Source organism: Haliotis asinina, chromosome 7 (assembly GCF_037392515.1).
Source record: "Haliotis asinina isolate JCU_RB_2024 chromosome 7, JCU_Hal_asi_v2, whole genome shotgun sequence".
NCBI lineage: Eukaryota > Metazoa > Mollusca > Gastropoda > Lepetellida > Haliotidae > Haliotis > Haliotis asinina.
In genome coordinates this window covers 37,284,072-37,309,549 of record NC_090286.1, presented here as the reverse complement: position 1 = coordinate 37,309,549, position 25,478 = coordinate 37,284,072, and the positions used below count along the sequence as shown (strand labels likewise).

Sequence of the window (25,478 nt, the reverse complement as noted above, 5' to 3'; positions counted from 1 at the left end):
TGGATAATGGCACATGATTACTGTGCAGGAAATCAACAGCCAAAATGTCTCGACTGAACAAGAGTGGGGCACAAATCTATACTCAGTGTCCCTGCAGCATTTAAGCAAGGCTTTGGTATGTGTAAATTATTCGCAGTGCTGTTGTAAGATATTTTGGATGCCCTACTGTAAAAATAATGATGACTAATGTAAGATGTTTTGGACGTCCACTGCACTAATAATCATGACCTTTAAGACATACATTATGAGAAGTTGCAGGGTTCCCACTGATTCTCCAGTGTTGTATTGATAAGAAGCCTTAAACTGATAGACTGGCATGTGTTTCTTTCGTCACTCTGTCATGATTAGGGGTGGTGGGGTAGCCTAGTGGTTGAAGTGTCTGCTTGTAATGCTGAGTTTGATTCCCTCCACCGTATTGCTTAAATATGTAAAAGTGGCGTAAAACCACACTTAATCTTCACTTACTTTCATGGGTACATGGGTAAAGCCCATATCTGGTGTCCCCAACCATGATATTGAATATATATCGTTAAAAGTGGCATAAAACCATACTCACTCACTCACTCACTCACTCACTCACTCACTCACTCACTCACCCACATGGGTACAGTGTGTACCATTTATAGTGTCTACTGCAGCAAACCCAACTCACTCTCTGCCTTTTCCCCATGTTTGACCCGTGAAGGTCCCGGGGTAGAATAGGCCTTCAGCAACTCATGCTTGCCACAAAAGGCGACTATGCTTTGTCAAAAGAGGCATCTATCATGAGTTCCCAATTGTGCAGATCAATGCTCATGTTGTTGATCACTGGATTGTCTGGTTTTTATGGAGTTGGTTATTCTCAGACTGCTGCCATATAGCTGGGATATTGCTGAGTGCGGCGTTAAAATAAACTCACTCACTCAATTACTCACTCACTCCATGTACAGCCACCATGGAGTGATACAACTTTGTTGGGTTTTTTTTAAGCAATAGAATAGCAATACTTCACTAATTTATCTGAAGTCATTTGCAGTCAACAACAATCCATCCCAGCAGATGGTGTTCTGTGGCCTGTATGTTTGGCTATTCATTAATTAATTTTAGATGGCAAGTATCAATGTGGATGAATCTAAATGTTTGTTTCATCATCAGGGAAACTTGACACTTAAGCAAACTGAGTGTCCTTGAACTTAGGTGGGATTTATTGGTTTGTGTTGTATCAGTGACAACATTATAAAATCATTTCTCTTCTGAAATGAAAGTGAGTGCATATGTTATATGTTTCAGATCTGTGTGGGAAGTATAGGAGAGATCTACAAGATACGTATCGCCCACGACAACACTGGGAGACACCCAGGGTGGCTCTGTGATGAAGTGAGTCTTTAAACATCACCCTTGTTTAACTGCTGTAATCACAACAATCTGTATGCCCTCCTTGACATGATTTGCCAGCATTTTACATTAAACATTAAGAAAAACAAAAATACCTGTCAGATGTTTGATGGGCATTTAGAAGTTGAAAGGTAACATAGTGACTTAAGATATGGATTTACAATTTCCTTGACATTTACAACACAACATTTCGGGGCTACTTCTCAGCTGATGAATGGGCAAGAAGTAGTTCAAAAGCATCATGTTGTAAATATTTAAAAAGTTGTAAATACAGGCCACATGTTAAAAATATGTGTCTCTTTGAGTCAGAGGCTAAAGAAATGCTTTTTGTTGTTAGGGTTTGTTTCGAGTGATTAATGACCTACCCTGTTCAGAAAAATACCTGGTGAAATATTATTGTCTGTGTATTGAATAGCATTTGTAATTCTTATTCAAAACTGGTAAAAAAGAAACAGTCATCAAAGTTATGGCCCTGGTCAGGAAATAAATAATAAATCGTCAAAAGTTTAGATTCACTGAAAAGCATGTGCAAAAATAGTTGGTGTAAAGTTTTGGTAAGGATTCACAAATTGTCACTGAGTTTCTTCATTCATTGAACTCATGACAGTAATAATTTCAACATTACAAATTCATTTTACAATACATCAAAACATGGGTAAACAGTGTCTTTAAACAGTGTGGAGTATTTTGCAAAATCTAGTTTAGGATGTTTGAGTGACCTAAGTGGCTACATTTGCACTAGTGAGTTTAGTATTTTGATGGGTTGTATGCTTGTCACAATCAGAACCTGTCTCTAAATGGTATATTTCTTACAGAGAAATTACTTGTCACTCAATAATGTTTGTTAATGACTAATAGCTGGTAAGTACTATTATTTGTTATTGATTAGTATTTTGTGGTAGACATTGTCCGCAGTTAATACCAGGAGTCAGGAACCCTCCCCACAGCAGCCAGCTTATTTATGTTGTGTGATTGTTGATGCATATACATGTAGTTGAGACTGCCATCCACAGGTCTGACTGATCAAGACTAAACTGCTTCTCAGGGAACAGTGTATCTATAGCATTACAGACTTCAGCACACATTTTACCCTGCCACTTTCTTGTGATTAATAATTAAAGCTGATGTGATGTGTGGTGTGTCTGCGTAGGTGCGTATGAAGGACATTGATACAGGGGAGGAACTCGTGTTTCCGTGCCAGAAGTGGTTGGCAAGGGATGAAGATGACCATGAAACATGTAGGGAGCTGCCTGTCACACGTCCAGGCGACCCTCATCTTCAATGTAAGCTGGAGAGACTCATCTGGCACCTGGCTCGTCTAGGTTGTCATGGCACTCAGATAGCATAGGTCAAGACTGCAACTTAACACCTCCTGTTCATGCTACACGTTTCTATTGACATTTAATGCTGACTAAGCATTAAATACAGCTGATCTGATAAAAATATAGCTAATTCTGCTCACTGTCATATATAAGTTCTCTGCTGACTTGGCAAATATATTAAGATACTAAAAACTGTTCTTGATAAGTTGACGTATATATGCTGCTGTAAACTGCTGTAAAAGCAAAGAAAAACAGTACATCTCATTCTACAACTGCAGAAATGTTATCACATCATGTGTCACATTGTGTAGCTTGTGTTTCATGGTTTTAGTTCAGTTTACTCTCATGCTTTCATTAATGGAATTGTCACCTGTTTTGTCTGCAGTGCTCAAGTACGAGGTGGATGTTACTACAGGGAATTTGTGGAATGCTGGCACTGATGCAAATGTATACCTGACAATATATGGAGATCGGGGAGACACTGGGGTTCGTCAGCTGTACACTGGGAACAGACAGAGGAGTTTCAATAAAGGACAGGTGGGTGTTGCAAGGGGAGGTTGGTTTTGTGAGGTACAGGTGTTGAATGTTTTTGTTGTGAATTCTACAAGGTGAAGGTCAGTTTCGTGAAGCACAAGTGTTTTACTGGTGACAGGTGAGTTCTACAAGACAAACTTTGGTTTTGTAAGATAGAGGTGTTTTTTTGATGCCACAAGGGGCAAGTGAGTACAAGATGAAGGTCATTTCAAGAGGAACAGGTTTCCAACTAGTGACAAGTGAATTCTACCAGGGGAAGGAGGGTTTTCCCTGACGACCCTCCAAAATGCATATAGTATCAGCATAAATATGCGCATGATATTTCATTAGAACTCAACATTGGACTACATGTGAAACAGTGTTTGTTATGTATTCTAGACGGATTCTTTCGAAGTGGAAGCAGTATGCCTCGGACACTTAAAGCGAGTCATTGTTGGCCATGATGCCACGGGACCAGGTCAGTTTAAGCTGAAATATCTTTATATGCATGTATGACAACAATATGATAAAACCTAGAGTAACATGTATGACTTGCATGCATTACAGTGATATCACCTGGTGTTATATACATGTATGACAGTGATATGATATTACCTGGTGTTACATATATGTGTGTCTGACAATAATAGGATATCATCTATCATTATATACATATGTGGCAATGGTATGATATCATCTGGTATTATATACATGCATGACAGTGGTATGATATCACCTGGTGTGATATGCATATATTACAATGATATCACCTGGTGTTATATACGCTTTGTATGACAATGGTATGATATCACCTGGTGTTACAGATATGCATGTTTGACAATGGTATGATATCATCTGGCATTGCATACATGTATGACAATGGTATGATATCACCAGGTGTTATAGACAGGTATGACAATGGTATGATATTGTCTGGTGTTACAGATGTATGTGTATGACTATGGTATGATATCATCTGGCATTATATACATGTATGATAACGGTATGATATCAACCGGTGTTAAATGCATGTTTGACAATGGTATATCACTTGGTGTTGTATACATGTATGACAGTGGTATATCACCTGGTGTTTTGTACATGTATGACAATGGTATATCACCTTGTGTTGTATTCTTGTATGGCAATGGTATGAAATCACCTGTTATATGTATGTATGACAATGGTATGACGTCATCTGGTATTATATACTTGTACATGTACAACAAACATATCCACTGTTTCAGGGTCTGGTTGGTTCCTTGAACGTATTGTTATCAAAGACCCTTCTTCAAGACAACAAATCTACACCTTCCACTGCAACAAGTAAGTGGGATACATTGTGAAGGTATTAATAATACTGGCAATAATGATAATGATAATAAAATTCACCAAATACACTGTTGTCAACTCCACATTGTTTTTTAGTGCCCTTGGTTTGGTTTCTGACATCAGAAGTGTTCCGTAGATTCTCCATAAGGAGCACAACCCTTCAGGCCATCATTGTTGATGCAGAAGGTTTCAGTGTTGGAGAGTCTCCATACTCCCCAAAAAGTTTTTGTTTCCTGGGAAATTTCAAATTCATAGTCTGGGTTGTACTTGGAGAGGGCACAATATCTGAGCTGATGATGAGCCGTCCCAGCCTGACTGTGCCTCACCACACAACCATCCATTGTTTTCATTGTCAGATGATTTGTTAAAAGGTCCTGTAAACAGTCATAGATGTGTTTTCCATTTGTTTTCAGATGGCTTGATGAAGGAGAGGATGATGGGAAGATTGTTCGTGAGCTGCGAGTCCAGAATGATTACACGGACGACATCCTGGAAAAGAGAAACGTATGTGTTTTTTTCATTTGTTTTATGAAGCAGATTTAGAGCTATACAGACTACACATATGTAGTATACTTCCTGAACCAGTTGCTCTAGAAAAGAGCCGTTGATTTTCATGAACATACTATTTAAAAAAATCAAGGAACACGTACAATTGGAAGTCAATGTATTACCACCCAGCCACCTGGGCGTTAACTGTAGTCATTGAGAAGAATTATGTTTTCCTTAACTTAATTTGCTTAAGTTTCTTAGGACAAATAGTGGCAGTGCAAGCTTACAGAATCATAACCACCATTAGTATCTTCATGCAATTCTGGAGCAGAAGGTTTCCTGTGTTCTATGTTTTGACACAATGGAACAGGACAAGGGTCCATGCTTGTTGTGTTTGGTTGAATGAAGAGTAAAATTGGAGGCCATTATGAGTTGTCTTGAGGGGTATATGGTAAGATGTATCATGTGAGCAAGTTGGTGATTTATGAAACCCATCAAGAGCCTGGTTAGATTTGACTTTCAATAACCCATGCTTGTTGCAAGAAGTGACTCAAGGGATCAGGTAGTCAGGTTCGCTGACTCACTTGACACAGGTCATTGTATTTGCATTTCCTCATTGCATAGATTGATGCTTATGCTGTTGATCACTGGATTGTTTGGTCTACACTCAAATATTTCCATGCAGCTGGAATATTGCTTTACTTGTGCATTGTAAACTCAACAAACCAAACCAGCTGTGTATCCTGAACTGTGTCATTTACAGCAACAATGAATATAGTGACCATCGCTTTGTTAGTATTCAGTGACTGTGCTGAAAGTGTAGTTTTGGTGGGGATTGGTGTTCTATGAGTGGACCTTGTGTAATTTTTTTTATGTGTGAATGTGTGTATTTTCAGTGGGAGTTTGAGAAGTGGAAGTTTGAAAATCGGAACCAGGTGATGCTCTTCTCACACTCTACAGGCAAAGCTCTGAGAATCAAACTTGACGGAACAGTAGATGGACTTGGTGAACCTAAGGATCAAACAGGTTAGTGCTCCACCATTCTGCTCACCATTCACATCTGTAGAACAGTGTTCTAGCATATACTTCACTTGAGGATAATGGTGTGTCGATGTGCATGGAATGTTAGTATGACTTCTTCAAAAAAATATATTCATTGTTAAAATTCAGAGGATTCTGATAACTGAAATGTCTCACTTACACATTATGTCAACAAGGTTTAAACTACTAAAATAGTATCTTCTATTTCCAACATGCAATATTCAGCATACAATGAGAGTGTAAATTTTAGCATAGAACGTCTTCGCTGGTAAATTTCAGAACATTCTGATAACTGAAATGATTCAGGTGACAAATTCTTGTATTTCATACATGTGATATTCAGCATACCTTGGGAAGTGTATATTCTATAATAGAACCTGTGAAAAATATCTTATCAAAAACAGATTATATGTGATTAATTGTTGTATGAGTGAATGGTGGATTTTACAGAAGACTTCACAGTGTTGAATTTATATGAGATTTATGTTAAACTATGTGAGCTCACTTTAGTTTGCGTTGTTTGGTAATCACCTGGGGAAGTTTTTACCTGATGTAATGACCCTTCTTCTGCTGTTCAGCTGTATTCAGTGTGCTCAAGAAGAAGAACATGGTGGCCGTATTCAGCAGTCAGACCAATCCCAACTTCCACCTGGCCATCGAGAATGGCCGTCTGCTTGGACATGTGAGTTGATTTCATGAAAACAGTATCTAATAGGGGCCGCCATCTTTGGGGTGCACATCAAGTGATATTAGCTTTGTGTAATGATAGTCAAATTGTTAATCATCCACTTGGAGCCTGTAGCAATCCCTGATATCCATATCTGCTGAAGACTCTAGTAATAAGTTCAGATCTTCCCGAATCCCATGCCAACCCAAAACATCATATCAGCCCAAGATCCTCATGACAGCTTGATATCCTCATATGTCTCAGTTCAACCCAACCCCTCATATTGACCCAAACCCTAATACCAACCTGTCCTCCATATCAAGCCCAGGCTCTTATAAAAGCCCAAGAGAAACAATTCCACCCATGACCCTCATATAAACCCAGAACCCTCATGTATCAAACTGAGCCCACAAACGAAAGGACATGATGTTATAACTGGCATATGATGACGACATGCCATCTTTGTAAGATATTGTCATGGGAAAAACTTGCCAAGCAGACGTTTTAACATTGCACTATGTGTAGCATCACCAGTATGATTTTTGTGTAGAAACCTGTACAATTTGATTCTTCCTCCCTAAGACCCCCACAGCACCTCCAGCCCCCACACAGCTACCCACCCCTACACCTCAACCCGTAACTTTTTTGTAATAGGTAAGTGAATGCATGTCATGTACAAAATTCCCATCGTTTCTAAGCATATATTTGTGATATTTTTATAAACAAAATTGCTGGAGACACACATCCCCTCCGTACACCCCCACCCAACCTTCAAAACGTGTATAAAATTGACACCCCCAACCTGCTTGGAACAAATGGGTGACATCCACTTACAATCACCATCAAGCCCCCAAGCCGCAAATTATAAATCGTCCCTTATCATGCAGGATGGTATGGATTTTCCATTCAACAGGATTATTACACTACTTTCTCTATATGTAGGCTCTACCCTGTTGTAAAATGTTACATTATCCTTGTGAGGTGTGTATTTGCTTGTGGTAGCAGACATGGTTATCTGGAGAGGAATATGTGTAGCTATTTGTCGCTGTACGTATCTCTCATTATTTCATCATTCCAGGGAAAAGGAGGGTCCCTGTGTGAGTTCAAAGTACGTGTCCAGTCTGACCAGTCTGTGATCCTCGAGGCCCTCAAGAATCCCCTACAGTTCGTCACCATCGGAAGCAATGGTCGCCCTGGTGATGTGCGGGGAATCCTGAACTATGACCCCAGTCAGAAGTTCAGTGTTTTCTGCAAGGTGTGAAGATTATAATCTATCTCTTTGACGGTATAATTATTCTGTTTCAGGACCATTGATTTTTATAGATTTAGACCTTACTACAGGTCATATGTTATGTAACAATATCCTTAACTCTGGATCTTCTAAAATCCCCAGACCAAAACAAGAAATATTCAACTGTATTTTGACGATTGAGTATCTGTCATGTGTATGCAGGGAATGTTCCGTGACCGAGGCATCGTGTTGTTTCGCACCTCACCCACCCAGGCCATCAACGTGGACCAGGACAAGACAGTGTATGGGACAGGCAAGTGTAACAGAGCGGCCCACTTCCGTGTCCACAAGGTGTCTGAAGGTGTGAGGATGTTCGAGAGCATGATCTACCCTGGAAACTTCCTACGCTTCAAGGACGGAAAGATAGACTGTAGTGTGAGTAATTATCTGTTAATCAGGGACTAGTTCCACAACATAATGCAAGTGGTGCAGCTGTAGTAAGTCTGGGTAGAAATACCATATTTCCTCTGGAAAACACCCAGTCTCTAGTAAGTGCCAAGCCACTAATAAGGCCTGGGGGTTAGGCAGTTTAGTAACAATTATGGTAATTCCACAAAGTAAGTGCTAAACGCACCTTTAATAAGCGCTGGGTCTCTAACAAGCACTGGACCATTAATGTAAGCGTTATGGGTGTGTTTAATAAGTGCCATATCTCTAATTAAGGTCGGGTGGAGCAGTTCACCAACAATTACTTTAATTACACCCAGTAAGCCAAAAGAGGGGTATGCCTCTTATAAGCTCTGGGTCCTTAAGTTGGCCCTGTTGAAAAAAATATGTGCTGGGAGCTTATCAGAGGAATTACAGTATATGAGTGGCAGGAGTCTTAAAACTGCTATATCTTCTGCAACTAGCCTTTAGGCTCTTAAAGACAATCTCTACTGCCAGTTCGACAGGCTGAAGGGGGTGAGAAAGTGTATCTAGAGGTGAGCATTTTCTGTTGCAATAAAAATGATTCTCAGATGTATGTTTCTACATATATGTTTTGGGGTGTTTACTAGCACAGATGCAAACATTTTAAAGAGCCAGTTTATAGCACTGTTTGTATGATTTTTTTTAAAGTCAATTAGCCTATGAAGTGGGACCAATGGTATTAAGAATTTATTACATAGCATGTGAGCAGTAACTTTTTCAAACCAGGCAGAAGTTTAATTGTTGCAGAAATTATGATTAAAAGTTGCGATTTTTTCATGATGTTTGATATATCAATTATGAAAATAAGAATGTTCATCTTTGGTTGATAAATATATTCCAGTATATTAATATACTGGACATAAAAAGTAGGAATATTGGTATTTTTATTATTGATATTTATCAGTATGTCAGTGAATAACTACATCATTATTCACATATACATCATTCAATTTACATATATCCCTAACTATTTTTGTCCAGTATATTTCAAGAAGGTCTGAATAGAATCAAAATACGTATTAGTGTAATAGTTTGAAGTACAAGCTTTCACATATCTACAGTATTAATCACCTGACAGTTCATGGTAGTACCACATATGGGTTGAGACTGTGATACTGACACTATCAGAACTCTTTCATTTTACCTCTGTTACAGGGTAGAAAAGATGACCTGTGTCAGTTCATCGTGGCCAAACACTATGACAAAGGTTATATTACTCTACAGTCAGCGATAAGCCGGGGCCTGTATGTGGGCCTGACCACTCAGGGGTGGATACACCCCACTGTCGACACAGGAGTGCAGAACATCTGGCTCTATCCGGAGGTTGTGGAGTGTGAGTGTTCAGAACTTTTGACCAGTTCTTTATAGAATATGATGTTGAGTTTTTTTAAGCAGTGATGGATAAATATCCTAAAATGGATGGTACTTTGCTAAAGCCAAATATAAAAAGTATAGCAGGTAGCAAAATTCTGGATACGTTTTTGTGTGATGAAAGGTGCACACCATCTGGCTCTACCTGGAGATCGTGTTTGGAGCTTTTGATTGGTTCTGCATAGAAAAAAATATTGAGTTTTTTCAGTGGTGATGGATAAATTTCCTGACATGGGTGGCACTTTGCTAAAACCAGGTAGCAAAATTATGGGAACAGTTTTGTGTGAGGGAAAGTTTGACTTTAGAAGTATTGCAACAAATCACTCCAGAAAATTAACTTTGTGCCAATATTTGGAATAGAACCAGATCTAAGGCCTGATAAGCAAACACATTTAATGCTTGGCTACCAATTACACCTTGATTGTATCAGATTACATTTCATGTCATACAGGTAACAGTTTAGAACCATTCTATTTATGAAGAATAATGACAATGATATGGATATACAACTTTTTTTTGTTCAGTGAAGACAGGTGATTACTGGTGTGGAGGGGCTTCATCTGTAAGCTAGCAAGTTTGTGGATAGTGGTGATTGCCACGTCTTCATGTAGACGACGTTTGATGATATCCATAATATTGTCATTAATCAGCTCAACTTCTGAAAATGGGCATCAAAGAAGTCATTCTATTTATGATTTAGAACCACTTATCCTTTTTCTAATGTGCATAAATAAAGGGGAAACCAGAAAAAAATTGTTCTCAGTACTCACTTCGTCAAAAGACATTGCCTTTGGCTAGTTTATGCCATGGTGAGTGTGTTTATGAGGGTGAGTATTCTTCATGATCCTTGTTGCAGTTGGTGTTCCAAAACAGAGAGGTGGTGCATCCCATCGTACCCCAAGAGAGTCTTCACGGGAGAGGGGCCGCCATTCTAGAGGGTCTTCACGGGAAAGGGGTCGCCGTTCTAGAGGGTCTTCACGGGATAGAGGCCGCCGTTCTAGAGGATCTTCACGGGAGAGGGGCCGCCATTCCCCAAGAGGGTCTTCAAGGGAACGTCGTCCCAGGTCCCCAAGGGGAGGGATTGAAGGTGAGAAATGTTACATCTTTTCTACTGCTTCCCTGTAACCTCCAACTCACCTTACCCTAATTCCCGCAGATTGGAGAAGAAGGTTAGACATAGATGTTGTGTACAATCTAGGATCGTGTGTAATATGGTTCAGATTTGATGATGACAACTACATTCTACCTACTGTGGCAGGAATGTTGTCAGTTACCACGAATTGTGTCGTCAACATTCCAGAAATCCAGAATCACTCCATGATTTACTTCAGTTGAAAGCTGAAACTGACTTTTGGCAGAAATAATTTCCAAAACGGCAGCATACAAACAGTGCAGGCAATAAACTCACCCAAAACTGATACTCTCCCAAGAATGTTAAGTTTAATGCAATGATATAGGTTTTTTCTGTACCCGTTGGTTGGTTTGTTGTTTAACGCCACTCTCAGCAATATTCCAGCTATATGGTGGAGGTCTGTAAATAATCGAATCTGGACTTGACAGTCCAGTCATCAACAGCATGACCATCAATCAACACAATTGGGATACAATGACATGTGGCCAGCTAGTCCGCAAGCCTCACCACCTCATCCCTTTATATATATAGTCACATCTAATGCAGATCTTCATGGGTCATATCTGTTTGAAGCATGGACAGACAGACATGCAATTTATTCGATCAAGAGACCTTCGGCCCCAAATACAAATACATACAAGTTACGTTTCTAGTTGCTTCTATCTATAGACATAAGATTGCCATGACCATGACCAACAACTATCACTGTCAGTGATGCAGTTAATGGACAACAGTTCCCTTTCTATGTATGAAACACAAGTGTTGAATGTTACCAGACGGGGACTGGAAGATCATCGTCAGCACATCGGAGAGCCTGGAAAATGGTGAAGTTGCAATTGTTGCATATGGTGACAGGGGCTGTTCTGGTGCCATCATCCTCGCCGGCCCTGCCCAGAATGGACCGCTCTTCCAGACCGGCAGCAATGATGAGTTCAAGGTTAGAAGCTGATTATCTGTAGAGTGTATATTCTTCAACAATGTACACATTATTTTTAGTTTCTGGTTTTGAACAGCAGCTGAAAAGATAATCACAGGGTGACAGTGACTGCAGTGTGTCGAAAGTTCATGATTGGAGCACAGTATGGTGCCAGGTTGATTGGTATGATATTTCTCGTATATCCCAGCTAGTGTGAATCTCATTTTTTCACTGCTTGTGTTGGCTTGTGCAGCTTGTAGCTGCTGTAATGTGACTGGAAATATGTCTGAATGTTATCCATTTTGTAGCAGTGCTCAAAGCAAACTTTGTCATGATACCTTTGTGTATTGTCCTTGAAGCAGAGAACAGTGTCAGTTTCTCTGTTGAAACCATCAGTAATGTACAGAAACAGTCAGTTATGTGCATCAACAGTTTGTAATGTGCATCAACAGAAATGTTATTAAACAGGTTCCTTTGGTCATAAAATGACTAAAAGCCTAGGGGATTTTCCCCACTTTTAGGGTTTGCATTTGCTACCAAAACCGAAGAGAAGTGTCTTATCCAAGTTATGAACCATCATGAATGTAAAAGCCAAACATGAAATATCCAGATAATAAATCAGTATTTATTCACCTGGAAAAATAAATGATGAATTCCAATTGGATGATATATTACATTGTTTGTCAAACCTAAATTATTTGCGAGCAGGTAAGTTTTGGTCAGGTCTGGTTGCCATTTTTTGCATCTAACCAGCCCATGGTCTGGCTGAAATTTTTGGAGTTTCATACCTTGATGTTACTCCACATGTTTCAGTCCAACTTCCACAAGTGTGGCAAGTTGTACAAGATCCGTCTGGAGTTGATTCCCAAGAACCCAACCAAGGTTCCATCATGGAAGGTGAGAGAGGTCAAGATGCAGGACCTCAAATCTAAGGAGATGCTCAAATTCCAGTTCAATCGATGGTTGTCACGGAGACAGGATGATGAGGAAATCATGCGAGAAATGCCAGTTGTGAGGCCTGGTGAACATGTTCTTCCAGGTAAAAACAAAATATTATTCCAACTTCATACAGGTGAAATGTTCAGAAGAGATGTTAGACACAGGAGACATTTAGTGAAAGCATTGCTGGGCAAAGACAGATAAGAACATGTTTGTTTAAGATACTGCCTGTACTGCTGATGACATATTCACATGTTCCAGATAAGAAGAACTATATCAGGGAACCATGCTAATGCTAAATATTTAAGCAGGCATATGACAAAAAGAAACATATTCATAGGAAAACATTTTATACCACTGTGTGAAATCAGCAAAAAACTGTTACTTTAGCTAAAGGTCAAGGTCATATAGCTCACACCAGCTCAATGTGTCCAATCAAAATTTGGCTTATTGTGACATAAACCTTCTTGCTTGTACTGAATGCTCTCCCACATTGCTGATGAACAAACAAACACTGTTTGCTGTATATCATGACTGGGCAGTAGGGTAGTGATTAAAGTGTGCACTCGTCATGCTGAAGACCCAGGTTCAATTCCATTCAGGTTCCAGTGTCACTTATGTGTACTCCTAAGGGAGCTTAGAATTCAACTGATGCATGGTGATGTTGCAATGTGAAACAGTCAGTGTCACACCGTAAGTACCTGACTGATTATTATGATGATTGTGTTTCAGTGTTGTCCTACATCGTTGAAGTGATAACTGGGACTGAGAGAAACGCTTCAACTGATGCGGATGTTCATCTGACCATCTTCGGTGAACGTGGGGACACAGGGAAGAGAGTGCTCCGTCTGTCAAACAATAGAAACAAGTTTCAGGCAGGGCAGGTCAGTTGGTTCCCCATTCAGACAGTAGGAACCACAACATGGTTCAGAAGGTGGGAAAGGCTTGCGGTTGAAGGGTTTTCTTGCCATGCCGAAGACCAGAGTTTGATACCCCAACATGGGCAGAATGTATGACGCACATTTCTGGAGTCCCCCACCATAACAATGCTTGAGTAAACAATAGTGATAATATTGTGTCCATTTATATAACGCCTAACTCCACACCAGGTATGCTCATATAGCATTAAGGATAATTCGGCATTATTGAGGTCCAGTGACATGGAACTTTTTGAAGAGAAAGGATTTGAGATGCCACTTAAAGCAGTGTAAAACCTCACTTAATCATAGGCTTGCTCACTCACTCAATCACTCATAGTAATGCCTCTTGTGTTCCACAATTCTTTCCGTTATTTGAGGCATTTCTTCTCTGCCAGATGTCCCCAGTGTCCCCAACTTGCTTGACCATTTCCCTTGCAGACTGACTCGTTTGAAGTGGAGGCAGTGCACCTTGGTAAACTTACCAAAATTCACATTGGCCACAATGCCACTGGTGCAGGTGATGGCTGGCACCTTGACAAAGTCATCATCAAGGAGAGTGAGAGCGCCCGTGACCAGTACATCTTTCCTTGTGACAGGTGAGCTGTTATTCCAGATTCAGAGGGCTGTGGGGTAGCCTAGTGGTTAAAACAAGTGCTGGATATAAGAGCCGTGAAACCCATTTTTGGTGTCAATAGCTGTGATCTTGCTGGAACATTGTTGAAAGCAATGTTAAACTAAACGCACTCACTCAGATTGTAGAGCTGACATGATAATCCTACCGCAGACCATCATGTATGTTGTGAATCATCCAACTTCCCAAGTTCCTTACTGTCAGGGAAATGTCATGTTTTCAAAGCTTGCATGGTCAGATTCTATGATATATTTTGTGATATATGTTCTTCTCTTGTTTCTACCATTGTATAATGAATACTTACCTCTGGTATAGCAATACTATATTATGTAGCTTCCATAAACAAAGCAGAAAAGAATTATGGAACAAAAGAATCCATCTGTGACATTCTCAAAGGAACTGATTTCAACCATCACAATCTATCCCCCCAGGATAATAAGGGTGCGTTTGTACACAACCCAAGGACTTCCTATGTGTAAGTCTATGGTAAGGTATTGTATCTATGACCACCTTAGTGTGAACAGCAGACAGCAGAGATTGGTCCATTCTTCACATGTGGCGTGACTTGGCCTTAGCTATGTTTGTTGGTTTCAGATGGTTTGATTCTAGCATGGAGGACCGACGTATCGAGCGAACTCTCCATGTCAAGGGTATGTGAACAGTTACCTCCCTTTGTGATGCTCCATTTCCCAGCATGCACTAACCAGCACCCATGCTTTTTGTGGATGATTTTGTCAAGTCACTAATCCTGTCCATGTTGAAATTTATTCTGTCTTGAATGTGCATGTCAGCTTGTCATTGATGTAAGGTCCAGAACCACTTTGTTATGTTATGTTTGTCTTATGCCAAATATTATGTTGTTCATAATACTCAAATACTCAGAAGATTTATTAAGCTTCAGGTGTATGCTTTAATGGACATATGATTTGAAAATTAGAGAGTTGGGGTGAAAATTTTAAAATTGACACAAAACAACCATGAGTCAATATTTTGATAGTCTTCCTGTTTCAAGGTGTTTTAATTTAAATATAGGAAATTTTGACAGGTATGCCTGTATTTGCAATTGATGGTTACGGACTGTTGAAAAAACCTGTATTATAAACAATATAAAACATGTCACAATAGTTCATGTCTTGCACCTGTGTTACACCTGACAAACACCTTCTTTGTTGTGGCACTCACTGTCTCGCGTGGTTGCTATGGTAATGGTTTTAACACTACAGGCACTTTGCCGCTTTCTCAGGTAAAGGTTGTTAATATGTTGGCAAAATCAGACTTTATGTTTTCAAAATCAGAAAGATTTGATGTGATTAAATATGAAGTATTGAAACCGAAAAACAAACCTCTTGAAGCTTTTTAAAAAGATTTTGCCAGCAACATTTAATGCAGCTGGTGTTTGGGGTGTTTTTTCTGTCCTTTCCTTTGATTTTGTGTTATTGCTGTGATATCAACCTATCAATGCATTATGTGTACAGTATGTGATATGGGCGATGTGTGCTACATCAGGGCAGATGATAGATGAAGGTTCAAATTTATCTGAAAAAGTTCCAAAATTGGTATTTTTCAGTTAATATTGAAGAGCATTTTTCAGTAGTGAAATTATTTATTTGAAAATATTCATCAAAGCAGTAGGCTCTGTTTTTGTATTCATCAGTACATTGTAAAATAGAGTTTGTTTTTACCTGTAGACAGGTATTTTCCGCATCAGATTTTACGACTTTTAGAATATATTTACTGGTATTTGTAACTATCTAGTTTTAAAAAGATTGTTAAAGGTAACACTTTATATGACACAATACTTAGATAGCAGAACAATGATACCAGCTGATCAGCAATGATTAATATTAAAATAGCTACTAATGCAGATGTAGATAGTAAAAAATGTCAGTAACTGTTAGCGAATGTCAAAGGAACAATGTTATAGTGTTTTTTAAGGCAGGGTTATATCTGTTTTCACTGCATATTCTATATTTTTTTTAACTTATCTGAAGAGTTAGTTGTTTAAGCAGAGGTAGTCATTTTCGCACTGGTAAAAATATATATGTAATAGAAACTGTATTGTGTTTGTTGTTAAAGAGAAGGGTATATTTTTTTTCTGTATGAATGTTCTGTAAAATTATTCTGGTACTTATATAAGTAATATATATCTTTTGCAACATTCACAATCTAACCTTTCGTCTGTGCTCTGTTTTCAGTGTGTAATGTCTTGCATGATTGTACTTGCATGTGCATGCTTTATCCGTTACTCATTGATATTTCAGTTTTGTTTTTCTGTCAAATACATATGCCAAGACTAACAGAAATTTATCTTTATATTTTTATTGTAATAAAGATTAGAATTGTTCTAAAACGTCTGTCTTGTGTTTTGTCTTGAAATATGGCAATCAAATGGACTGGTGTATTTTGTTACAGAAAAACAAAGCTGAAACCTCATAATGTTGTCTTGCTGTTCAATGATATTTTTGTTTGTACAAGAATGTATCAAAATCCTCCAATACCATTGCACTTGAGAAATGATTGCCATTTAATATTTTAAATATAGTACATCTGCTTTTTAGTTTAGTTTTCTTCATAAAATATCACAATTTCACAACTAATGGAGAAGGTTTGACAACTGAAGATGTCATCTTAAGCAGCATTTCAATACATATGCTAAATATTTGCATATGTTAAATACAATCACAACTGTATGATCTATATCAAACATTTAGGTCCTAAGTAAACTACAAAGACCAAGATTAAGCCTAGAGACATAGACTCCTGGATCCAGAATTCAGACACAAGATAAAAACATATTAATTATTTGGATCAATCTGAAAGTCTCAGAATTATATCCAAAGAACACACACAAAGCTTTCAGCTCCTAGGAAAACATTAAGACCTTTATTAAACATATTAAAAGCAGCAAAGACATGGTAACCACTCATTCACTCAAGCATTCAAACCTATCAGAACCTAGATAAAGGAGTAAAGCTTGCATGAGGCATGCAGGCAAAAGGAAATAATCAACATCTAGGCCAAGCCTTCAAATGTGAAATATAACTTAAGATCTGAAAAATCCTCCCAAAATAAATAATTTTAAGGACAGTAACTGCATTCAGGCTCAAACAAAAGCGTTAAGACCCGCTTCAAGCTTTCAGACCATAGATGAAACGTTAATCTGAGTTTAACATTAAGACCATAGATGAAACATTAAGGTCTGTTTCAAGCATTTAGGCCTAATATGAAACATTAGCAAGTGTTCAGGAGCAATATAACACAAAACGATAATAATCTGAATAATTATTAGAAGGAGCTAATATTAGATAGATAGATATTAGATAGATATGTAGGCCCTGGTTCATGTATTCAGACCCAATATGAAAACTTATTAAACCTTGTTCAAGCGTTCGGGGGCAAAAGAAAACTCTAAAATCGGGTTCAAGCATTCAGATCTAAGACAGCAACTTAAGACCTGGTTTAAGCATTTAGTGGTGATATGAAACACTTCAACCTGGTTCAAGCATTGAGGTCTAAGTTGATAGTGTAAGATCTTGTTCAAGCATTCAAGGGTGATATGAAACACTTCAACCTGGTTCAAGTATTCAGATCTAAGATGATAACATAAGATCTGGTTCAAGCATTCAGGGGTGATTTGAAACACTTCAACCTGGTTCAAGTATTCAGATCTAAGATGATAACATAAGATCTAGTTCAAGCATTCAGGGGTGATATAAAACACTTCAACCTGGTTCAAGTATTCAGATCTAAGATGATAACGTAAGATCTGTCCAAGCATTCAGTAGTGATATAAAACACTTCAACCTGGCTCAAGCATTCAGATCTAAGATGATAATGTAAGATCTGTCCAAGCATTCAGGAGTGATATAAAACACTTCAACCTGGCTCAAGCATTCACATTCCAGATAAAAGATGAAGCTCTGGATCATTCTTAAAGACTCTAAATCAAGAACAAAGACAAAGATTAAACAGTTTTTTCAAATTTAAGTTTTAATTCCACTGAAAGGGCCAAGAGACCAAAGTTCATGAATAAAGACTGTTGATAAGTATGATTGAATTATCTTAAACAATCACACTCTTGCAGCAAAGTGCAATTATAACGGAAAGGTATGAACCTTAGAACTAGCAACAAGAACCAAGATCAAACATAGAGACACTAGATCAAATTTAGTCCATCAAATTTGAAAGGACAAAAATATAGCATAATCCAAACCCACAATCAAGCATAAAGACGTACATTGAATGAAGAATGTAAACCCGCAAGAGTAGAGATCAAGTATTGTTTAACACGTCTCATCAAACATTCAGATCCAGCTTAACAAGCCACCATTATAGTATTTTATATGTCACAAAATATAGAACAATCGTCATATGAACCACAAAGACATTGTCATGAATATGGCTGAACTTGTAAACCGTATGCATGAAAAAAACAATGAATATGTCAAAATACCAGACCAAATACATATTACACATTGAGTATTATCAAAGCATTCATCCATCCAAAGACAAAGAAGCGTTATGATGAAGCCAGAACAACATCAAACATGATTTCAGTGACGTATCCCACATGAAAACAATATCATCTGTTTTCTCTCAGTGGATGGTAAGAAACTGATGTGATTGTGTTTGTCCTGTTGCATACAAAGCAGACTCATTCAATGTTCCTCCTTTCTAATTCTACAGAGCCAGCCCCCAGCAAAATCGTCACAGGTGAGTCAATGTCTGTGTGTGTTATTGGGACAATGGAGGACCTCCCTCAGGATTTGCAGTATGTTGGTGTTGAAATTTTGTGATACTGTTGAACCCAGAAATGAAACACAGAGGACCATTATTAAACACTGATGACATACACATAGTACCAAAGTACCATTGTTTGACACTTATGACACAGTACCATTGTTCAACACTAATGACAAGCACACAGTGTCATTGTTTGAGTAAAATTGTTCACTGATGACAGACACAAAGGACCATGTTCAGTACTGATATGAAACACAAAGGACCATTGTTCAACACTGACAACAAATGCAAAGTACCTTTGTTCACCACTGATGACATCCACAAAGGACCATAAGTGACAGACAGTAAGTATCACTGTTCGTCACCGATGACAGACACTAGATACCATTTGTTCAACACAGATGAAACAATCTGTCATCACAAACAATGTTGTTCAATTCAGGTGGTTCACCTGAGAGAAATAGAAATCTGCTTCTGTTCTACCGGTCACACAATGTACAATAGATCAACACATGTCCTGTTGTTAACACAGCATGTCTGATTGCCCACTCAACAGGTCAGACAACAGTATAAGGCCTGAATATTGTTATATACATTGTTGTTGTTTCTATATATTGTCCTTGAAAGCATATACTAATATATGTTTTATGGTAATTCCATTGACTTTCTGTATAGATCTATTGAACTACATGCATGTTGTCTTTACGATATCATCTTCATTGTAATGGACTTATAACCTCTGTCTGTGAATTCTCCATGAAAGCTCTTTATTAAGCTGTGATGTTCATAGAAAATATCATAAGGGTAACTTGAGATGTCTAGCTTCTTTAGATGCTGAGTTTTTACTAACATGTGGCTTAATGCAAACTGCAACAAGGAAAACAAATTGAAAATAGAAATTTGATTAAAAAATATCATGCAACAAAATAAATAGATTGAAAAGAATTTTATATGCTCAGCAGTGAAGAAAGACAAAGGTTACTGGGTATTTTCCCAGATTTGCATAAACCTACTGAAGTATGTCACTTAAGTGATGATAGTTCAGCCAATGTATTTTTTTAATGCATTGTACTTCAGCCAGCTTTGTTTTGTCGTCTTTGTCATCAAAAATATATAAAACAATCAACAATCAAACACAAGAATGAAAACGCAAACAACTTAGAATTTAACCATTTAGTATCTTTACATGTTTAGGATACTTATCTTATGATTATTTCATTTTGATTATGAAGCTATGTTTTGTTTCCATAGCAATGAGACGCGAGTCATCTGAGTATGCCTCTCAGGTTGTCGCTGCAGCTCTAGAGGCTGCGGCTAGGAACTTGCAGTTTGGGGAAGCTGGACGCACTAGTCGTCAGTCTGATTTTAATGATACTGAACCAAGCATTGTTTTGGAAGACGAAAACTTTGAGCTGGAAAAAATTGATAATGACATTGTTGATGATGACGATACTGATAATAGTGAAGTGTCTGAACATGGCGGTGTGCAGTTAGAGCAGGGCGCACAAGATAGGGACGATGACAATGACACTGACAACAGTGTCCTGTCTGAAGCTGATAATGATGATGAAGAACCTGTGAGGCATCCTCAGAATGATTCTGACCCCGATGGCAAGACGGAGGGTAAGATAGTGTGTGGGTGGCATACTGTGTGTTAAGGGGTTGGTGTGTGTAACGGACACAGATTTCTGGAGGCGTAATACAGTTAATATGTACCAAAAAGTGACACCCCTTGATGCCAAGAGTGTGAAAGAGCTATTTGGAATAACACATGTACTTATTGTTTGTTCTACCCTGAATCATATAAAGTTGCTCTATTTCCAACACAACAGGAGTGAGAAAATGAACAAAGATTGTTTGTGCAACACGGCAAAAATAATGACTTCATACAAAATTGCCCTTCTTCATTGTAAGCAAAGTTTGTATAAGAAAGAAGATATAATTTTGCGTACTGTTGCTTATTTTTGGATTTTTTCAAAGATTTTTATGGTAGGGTAATTTTCAGTAACTAGTTAAAGTATGAAATATGTGAACATGCACACATAAAACATAAATTGTCCAAAATCATCCGCTAAATATGAAACTAGAGTTTATAGCATTTGATTGTGTACTGCCTCCAGACTTGTGTGTCCCGGCTCACTGACCTGCTGCGGGAAGGTTTCCTTCCTGTACAATGTCGCACCTCACATGACACTATGTCTCTACAGTCTGTGGTCGTTCTTGTCCTAACTTGTCCAAACATCAAGAAAATTTGTTGGTGTTCTAAATTTGCATACTAATCAGTGTTTGGTTTGTCTGAAGCTATTGGTTCCTGGGAAGTAGAAAATTGTTGCCATGGTAACTTAAACTTTATTTTTGAAGTATGGGAGGTTTCAATCTGGAATTGTTCATGATTTGCTATGCTTGACCTCTAATATTTGCCAAGTTTAGATGTGACAGTTTAGGCAACTTTTAGCAAAATTCCAGCAAAATCATGGTTTTCCCACTCCAGAAACATATCCATGTAGGGATTCGAACTTGGCTCAGCTTGAGACAGCAGAAGTGAAGATGTGTATCTGAGGTGTAAAATGATACTAAAGATACATGGTATATATCATGATACATTGGTAATATGATACAAAGACCAGTGCCTTGAGCAAGCACTAGTTGCATGGATATGCGCGCTATATATATATCCAATAATAATAATGATAATACATAGCTATCATAATAGTTAATTTCTGTCAGAATTTTGGCCCACATTGAGGAGAGAGTATGCGCTGCAAAGGACTCTGCAAGAAGGCTAATAACTTTTGTCACCATATTTGGAAACAGTAACTTAGAAATGCCTGATATATTAAAAATGTCAGTTGAGTTCCTTGTAAGTGGAACATACAAATTCAGAGCAGACCATATTTTGACAGATCCTCTGTCTCCTGTCCTTCCCCTGAAATGATATATGCTCTACTTCCTGACTTGATATAGCATCTATATCTACTTATTAAGGTGCATGACTTGTCTATCATGTCTGTTGATGAGTCTGTATGATGCAACATAACTTTGGCTAGATAGTGCTTGTAAATCTTGCCACAGACATCAGTTGCCAGACAGAGGCTGGTTTGTATGCTACGTCAGTATATACATGTATCTCCCATCTAAATGACATAGCTTGTTATACCCTTCCCTATGTGCGAGATTATGGTATAAGGTACCATGTTGTTAATACACTGTGTAATGTGCCACAGTATTTGTATTAATGTGCACTATGCTTGGACAATGTTGCACACGTCACATTGATAACACACAAGTATAGCAGTGTATTATGTGCCTGTAGCTGTACACACAGTAAAAATAATTATTGCACAATGTTAATGTAATATGCACCTTATGGTCCTATAATGCTAATAACAATGTAGTTTGATACTGCATATGAATTTATTCGTGAATAATGTTTTTAGCATTATGTTGACTATTAAAGTTACCAATCCAACAGGAAATGCTTTCCACAGTGAGATCCCACTCCATGATCTAGCTGATCTTTCTTCACATCATCAATAAATCTCCTAAACATGATGGAGGGTTTATTCTGCATCTATCCTAGTATAATGACCTGTGAATATCTGGTTAGATTTGGTCTCAGCAGCCCATGCTTGTCATAAGAACCAGCAAATGGGATCAAGTGGTCAAGCTAGCTGAATTGTCATTTTATCATATCCCAGTTGCATAGATCGGTACTCATGACGTTCAGGTCCAGACTCAATCATTTACAGAAACATGACATTATGTTAAAATCACAGTGTTTCACAATGTGTTACACCTTCCAGCACACCATGTATTGTGTTATGCCCACATCTGAATGTTATTGCACTGAGAATGTGAGAATGGTAAATGGGAATGGTATTCACCTTCAAGCTGAAAGGAATGATGTATTTTCTGTCCTCAGGGAATAAGTATTTAACTACGAAGTCTTAAAGGGAACTTTTAATAAATCACAAATTTTATGTTCATATTATGTACACAATTCATTTTGTACGTCCAAACTTTGTCCAAATTTTGTATGTCCAAACTTTGTCCAAATTTTGTATGTCCAAACTTTGTCCAAATTTTGTATGTCCAAACTTTGTCCAAATTTTGTATGTCCAAACTTGTCCAAATTTTGTATGTCCAAACCTTGTCCAAATTTTGTATGTCCAAACTTTGTCCAAATTTTGTATGTCCAAACCTTGGACATTAATTGACGAAGGACAGAAATCTGATAGGCAACACATAATCCTTATGCCTCTCTTGAGGGTAGGTAATTTTACGTGTAACCCATCATCTTTATTTTTTTAACAATTTAGGAAATCTGGGTTTTTTGGTCTCAAACGAAGACTCCACTTTCAGGCAACTTTATGTTAATTGTCACAATGTTATGTTAATTCACACACAGTGAATGAAATCATCTTCAGTTATTTATTGTTTTGGTTTGGGATTCTTCACAAATAAGAGAACAGTGAACCAACTGCTATCTTTGTTCAGTGGACTTTTGATGAGGTACCAAGATTTCACAGCATGTGCAGTTGTGATAGTTCTGAAACAATGTTGTTGTGCGGTGTTGGCAGATATCAATGTTTACACCCAGCCAAGAAATAAGAAATGGTAACTTTTTGCATGTGTAACATAGACAGTGTTATTAACTGGTCAAGGGTTGAATAATTAACTGCTTGTACTGTTGGTTTACTAGTGTTTGTATCAGTTGAGTTGACCAACGCCATGTACACCACATTAATGTTCTCTAGACTGACTGACCTCTGTGGCTAGGCCAGTATTTACAGCTGCTTCTAGTTCTTCATTCCTGCATCCTGTTTAAATCTTTTTGTATACCAGATCTTTAATCAGTATTAATGTGATTTCTAAATCATAATTCAGGTGCATTACAGCCTATAACAGTAGATCCAGAGCTAACGAAAATCAGTATAAGCCTTATTCATCTTCTGAAGTGTTCCTTATAACTTGTCTGTAGAAGAAGTATGTAATCTTGTGTCTGACTAAAATCTAACAGTTTAACCTGACAGCTTTAGGTTTTTCTTTGAAATGTCTGATGTCTGAGTGACTGACAATTTGACATCAGGATTAGATGGCATACATGGATCTAACACTAGACTCATACTATCATAGTGTGTGTCATACTAGTGGCTGGTGCAAAAGTGTTGCTGATCTTCACAAAAGAGGACTTAATGGTAGAATTGTATTTATTTTTTATTCTCATGATCTGATGACCTTGTTTCCCTTCAGAGAAGAAAGTAGCTGCAGCAAAAACGAAAGAAGAAAGTAACAAACGTAAGTAATACAACCAGGCATATATCTAATGTCCTCTTACTTCGGCCATGTGTTCTCCAAACCTGGAGGTAGTGTAATGTAATCAGAGGGGATGATAGCTTGAAGACTTTCTTTCATCAAGCCACATATGACATGGAAACTGTCTTCCTGTGTTGATACAGATGTCATTAGGCTTGAATAGGATATAACATCCATACTGAATCAGCAAGATTATGGAGACTTTTGAGATGTTAAGCCATCTGTTTGTGAAAGCTATATCTACAGGCATAAGACCATACATGCATTTAGATCCTCATTTTTTTTCCTGGGATATGTTACTTTAATCTTGTCACAGCTTGTGATTTGCTCGTATTTCCTTAAAGGGGCACTGATGCGGAGCATTTTCCGTGGACTGGTGTAAACTTTTGTTATTGTTTTTCTCCCGTGAGTACCCGGATGATATCCCAGAATTCGTGACTGGTTCGTGACCTCTGCTGCGCAGTCCGTAAGCGCAATTGATAGTTTAATTATAGACAGATCAACTGAGGTGAAGTCAATTGTACTTCATTACAAATGTATTATGAAAACAAATGAAACACTTTGAAGGTTAATCATCTGCCAGTGGTAGAAATGGTGAAAAACTATTAGGACGGAAAAATAACGAAGCCAATGTACGTCTCTATATTTTGTCTCATAACCCTAATTAGTTTATTGTCATATTTGTATGATTCTGAAAATTAATAAAAGAACACACGATTTGCTTATACTCATAGTAAATTTCTAACATAACAGCAACATTTATACATTGTATAGATTGCCAATGTGGATCCTATTTCACATACATATGCGATCTAGTGTGTTTTCTGTCATACAGATTCTGCTGAATGCTACAACAAATAAATTAAAACAAAATGCAAACAATGAACGTAAAACAGACTAATTTTATAGCAACAGTGTCAGGCTACTACCTTGTTCAGGAATGTATCCATCAATATCCACGTAAAAGAAATCGTATTCCATTCATCTGCAGCTGGTAAATAATCCTGCTCTGTGTCGCGTGTCTTACAACTGTCTCATTTGCAAAAAAGTAACACATCGTTTCACGTCTT

The 25,478-nt window shown here is 38.0% G+C and overlaps 1 protein-coding gene across 1 annotated transcript in view; it reads left to right on the top strand.

Moving 5' to 3' along the window:
• The window catches only part of LOC137291154 (lipoxygenase homology domain-containing protein 1-like), an 83,971-nt gene that overhangs the window by 15,160 nt on the left and 43,333 nt on the right, over positions 1-25,478 (top strand). The window contains exons 4-23 of the mRNA XM_067822442.1: positions 1,270-1,356; positions 2,525-2,657; positions 3,082-3,233; positions 3,609-3,687; positions 4,457-4,535; positions 4,955-5,045; positions 5,927-6,056; positions 6,650-6,753; positions 7,817-7,993; positions 8,192-8,404; positions 9,596-9,773; positions 10,668-10,898; positions 11,720-11,880; positions 12,673-12,898; positions 13,531-13,682; positions 14,157-14,314; positions 14,944-14,999; positions 19,036-19,062; positions 20,344-20,715; positions 24,346-24,390. Of these exons, the coding sequence (XP_067678543.1) occupies positions 1,270-1,356; positions 2,525-2,657; positions 3,082-3,233; positions 3,609-3,687; positions 4,457-4,535; positions 4,955-5,045; positions 5,927-6,056; positions 6,650-6,753; positions 7,817-7,993; positions 8,192-8,404; positions 9,596-9,773; positions 10,668-10,898; positions 11,720-11,880; positions 12,673-12,898; positions 13,531-13,682; positions 14,157-14,314; positions 14,944-14,999; positions 19,036-19,062; positions 20,344-20,715; positions 24,346-24,390 (2,851 nt within the window). The remainder of the gene's footprint in view (positions 1-1,269; positions 1,357-2,524; positions 2,658-3,081; positions 3,234-3,608; positions 3,688-4,456; positions 4,536-4,954; positions 5,046-5,926; positions 6,057-6,649; positions 6,754-7,816; positions 7,994-8,191; positions 8,405-9,595; positions 9,774-10,667; positions 10,899-11,719; positions 11,881-12,672; positions 12,899-13,530; positions 13,683-14,156; positions 14,315-14,943; positions 15,000-19,035; positions 19,063-20,343; positions 20,716-24,345; positions 24,391-25,478) is intronic.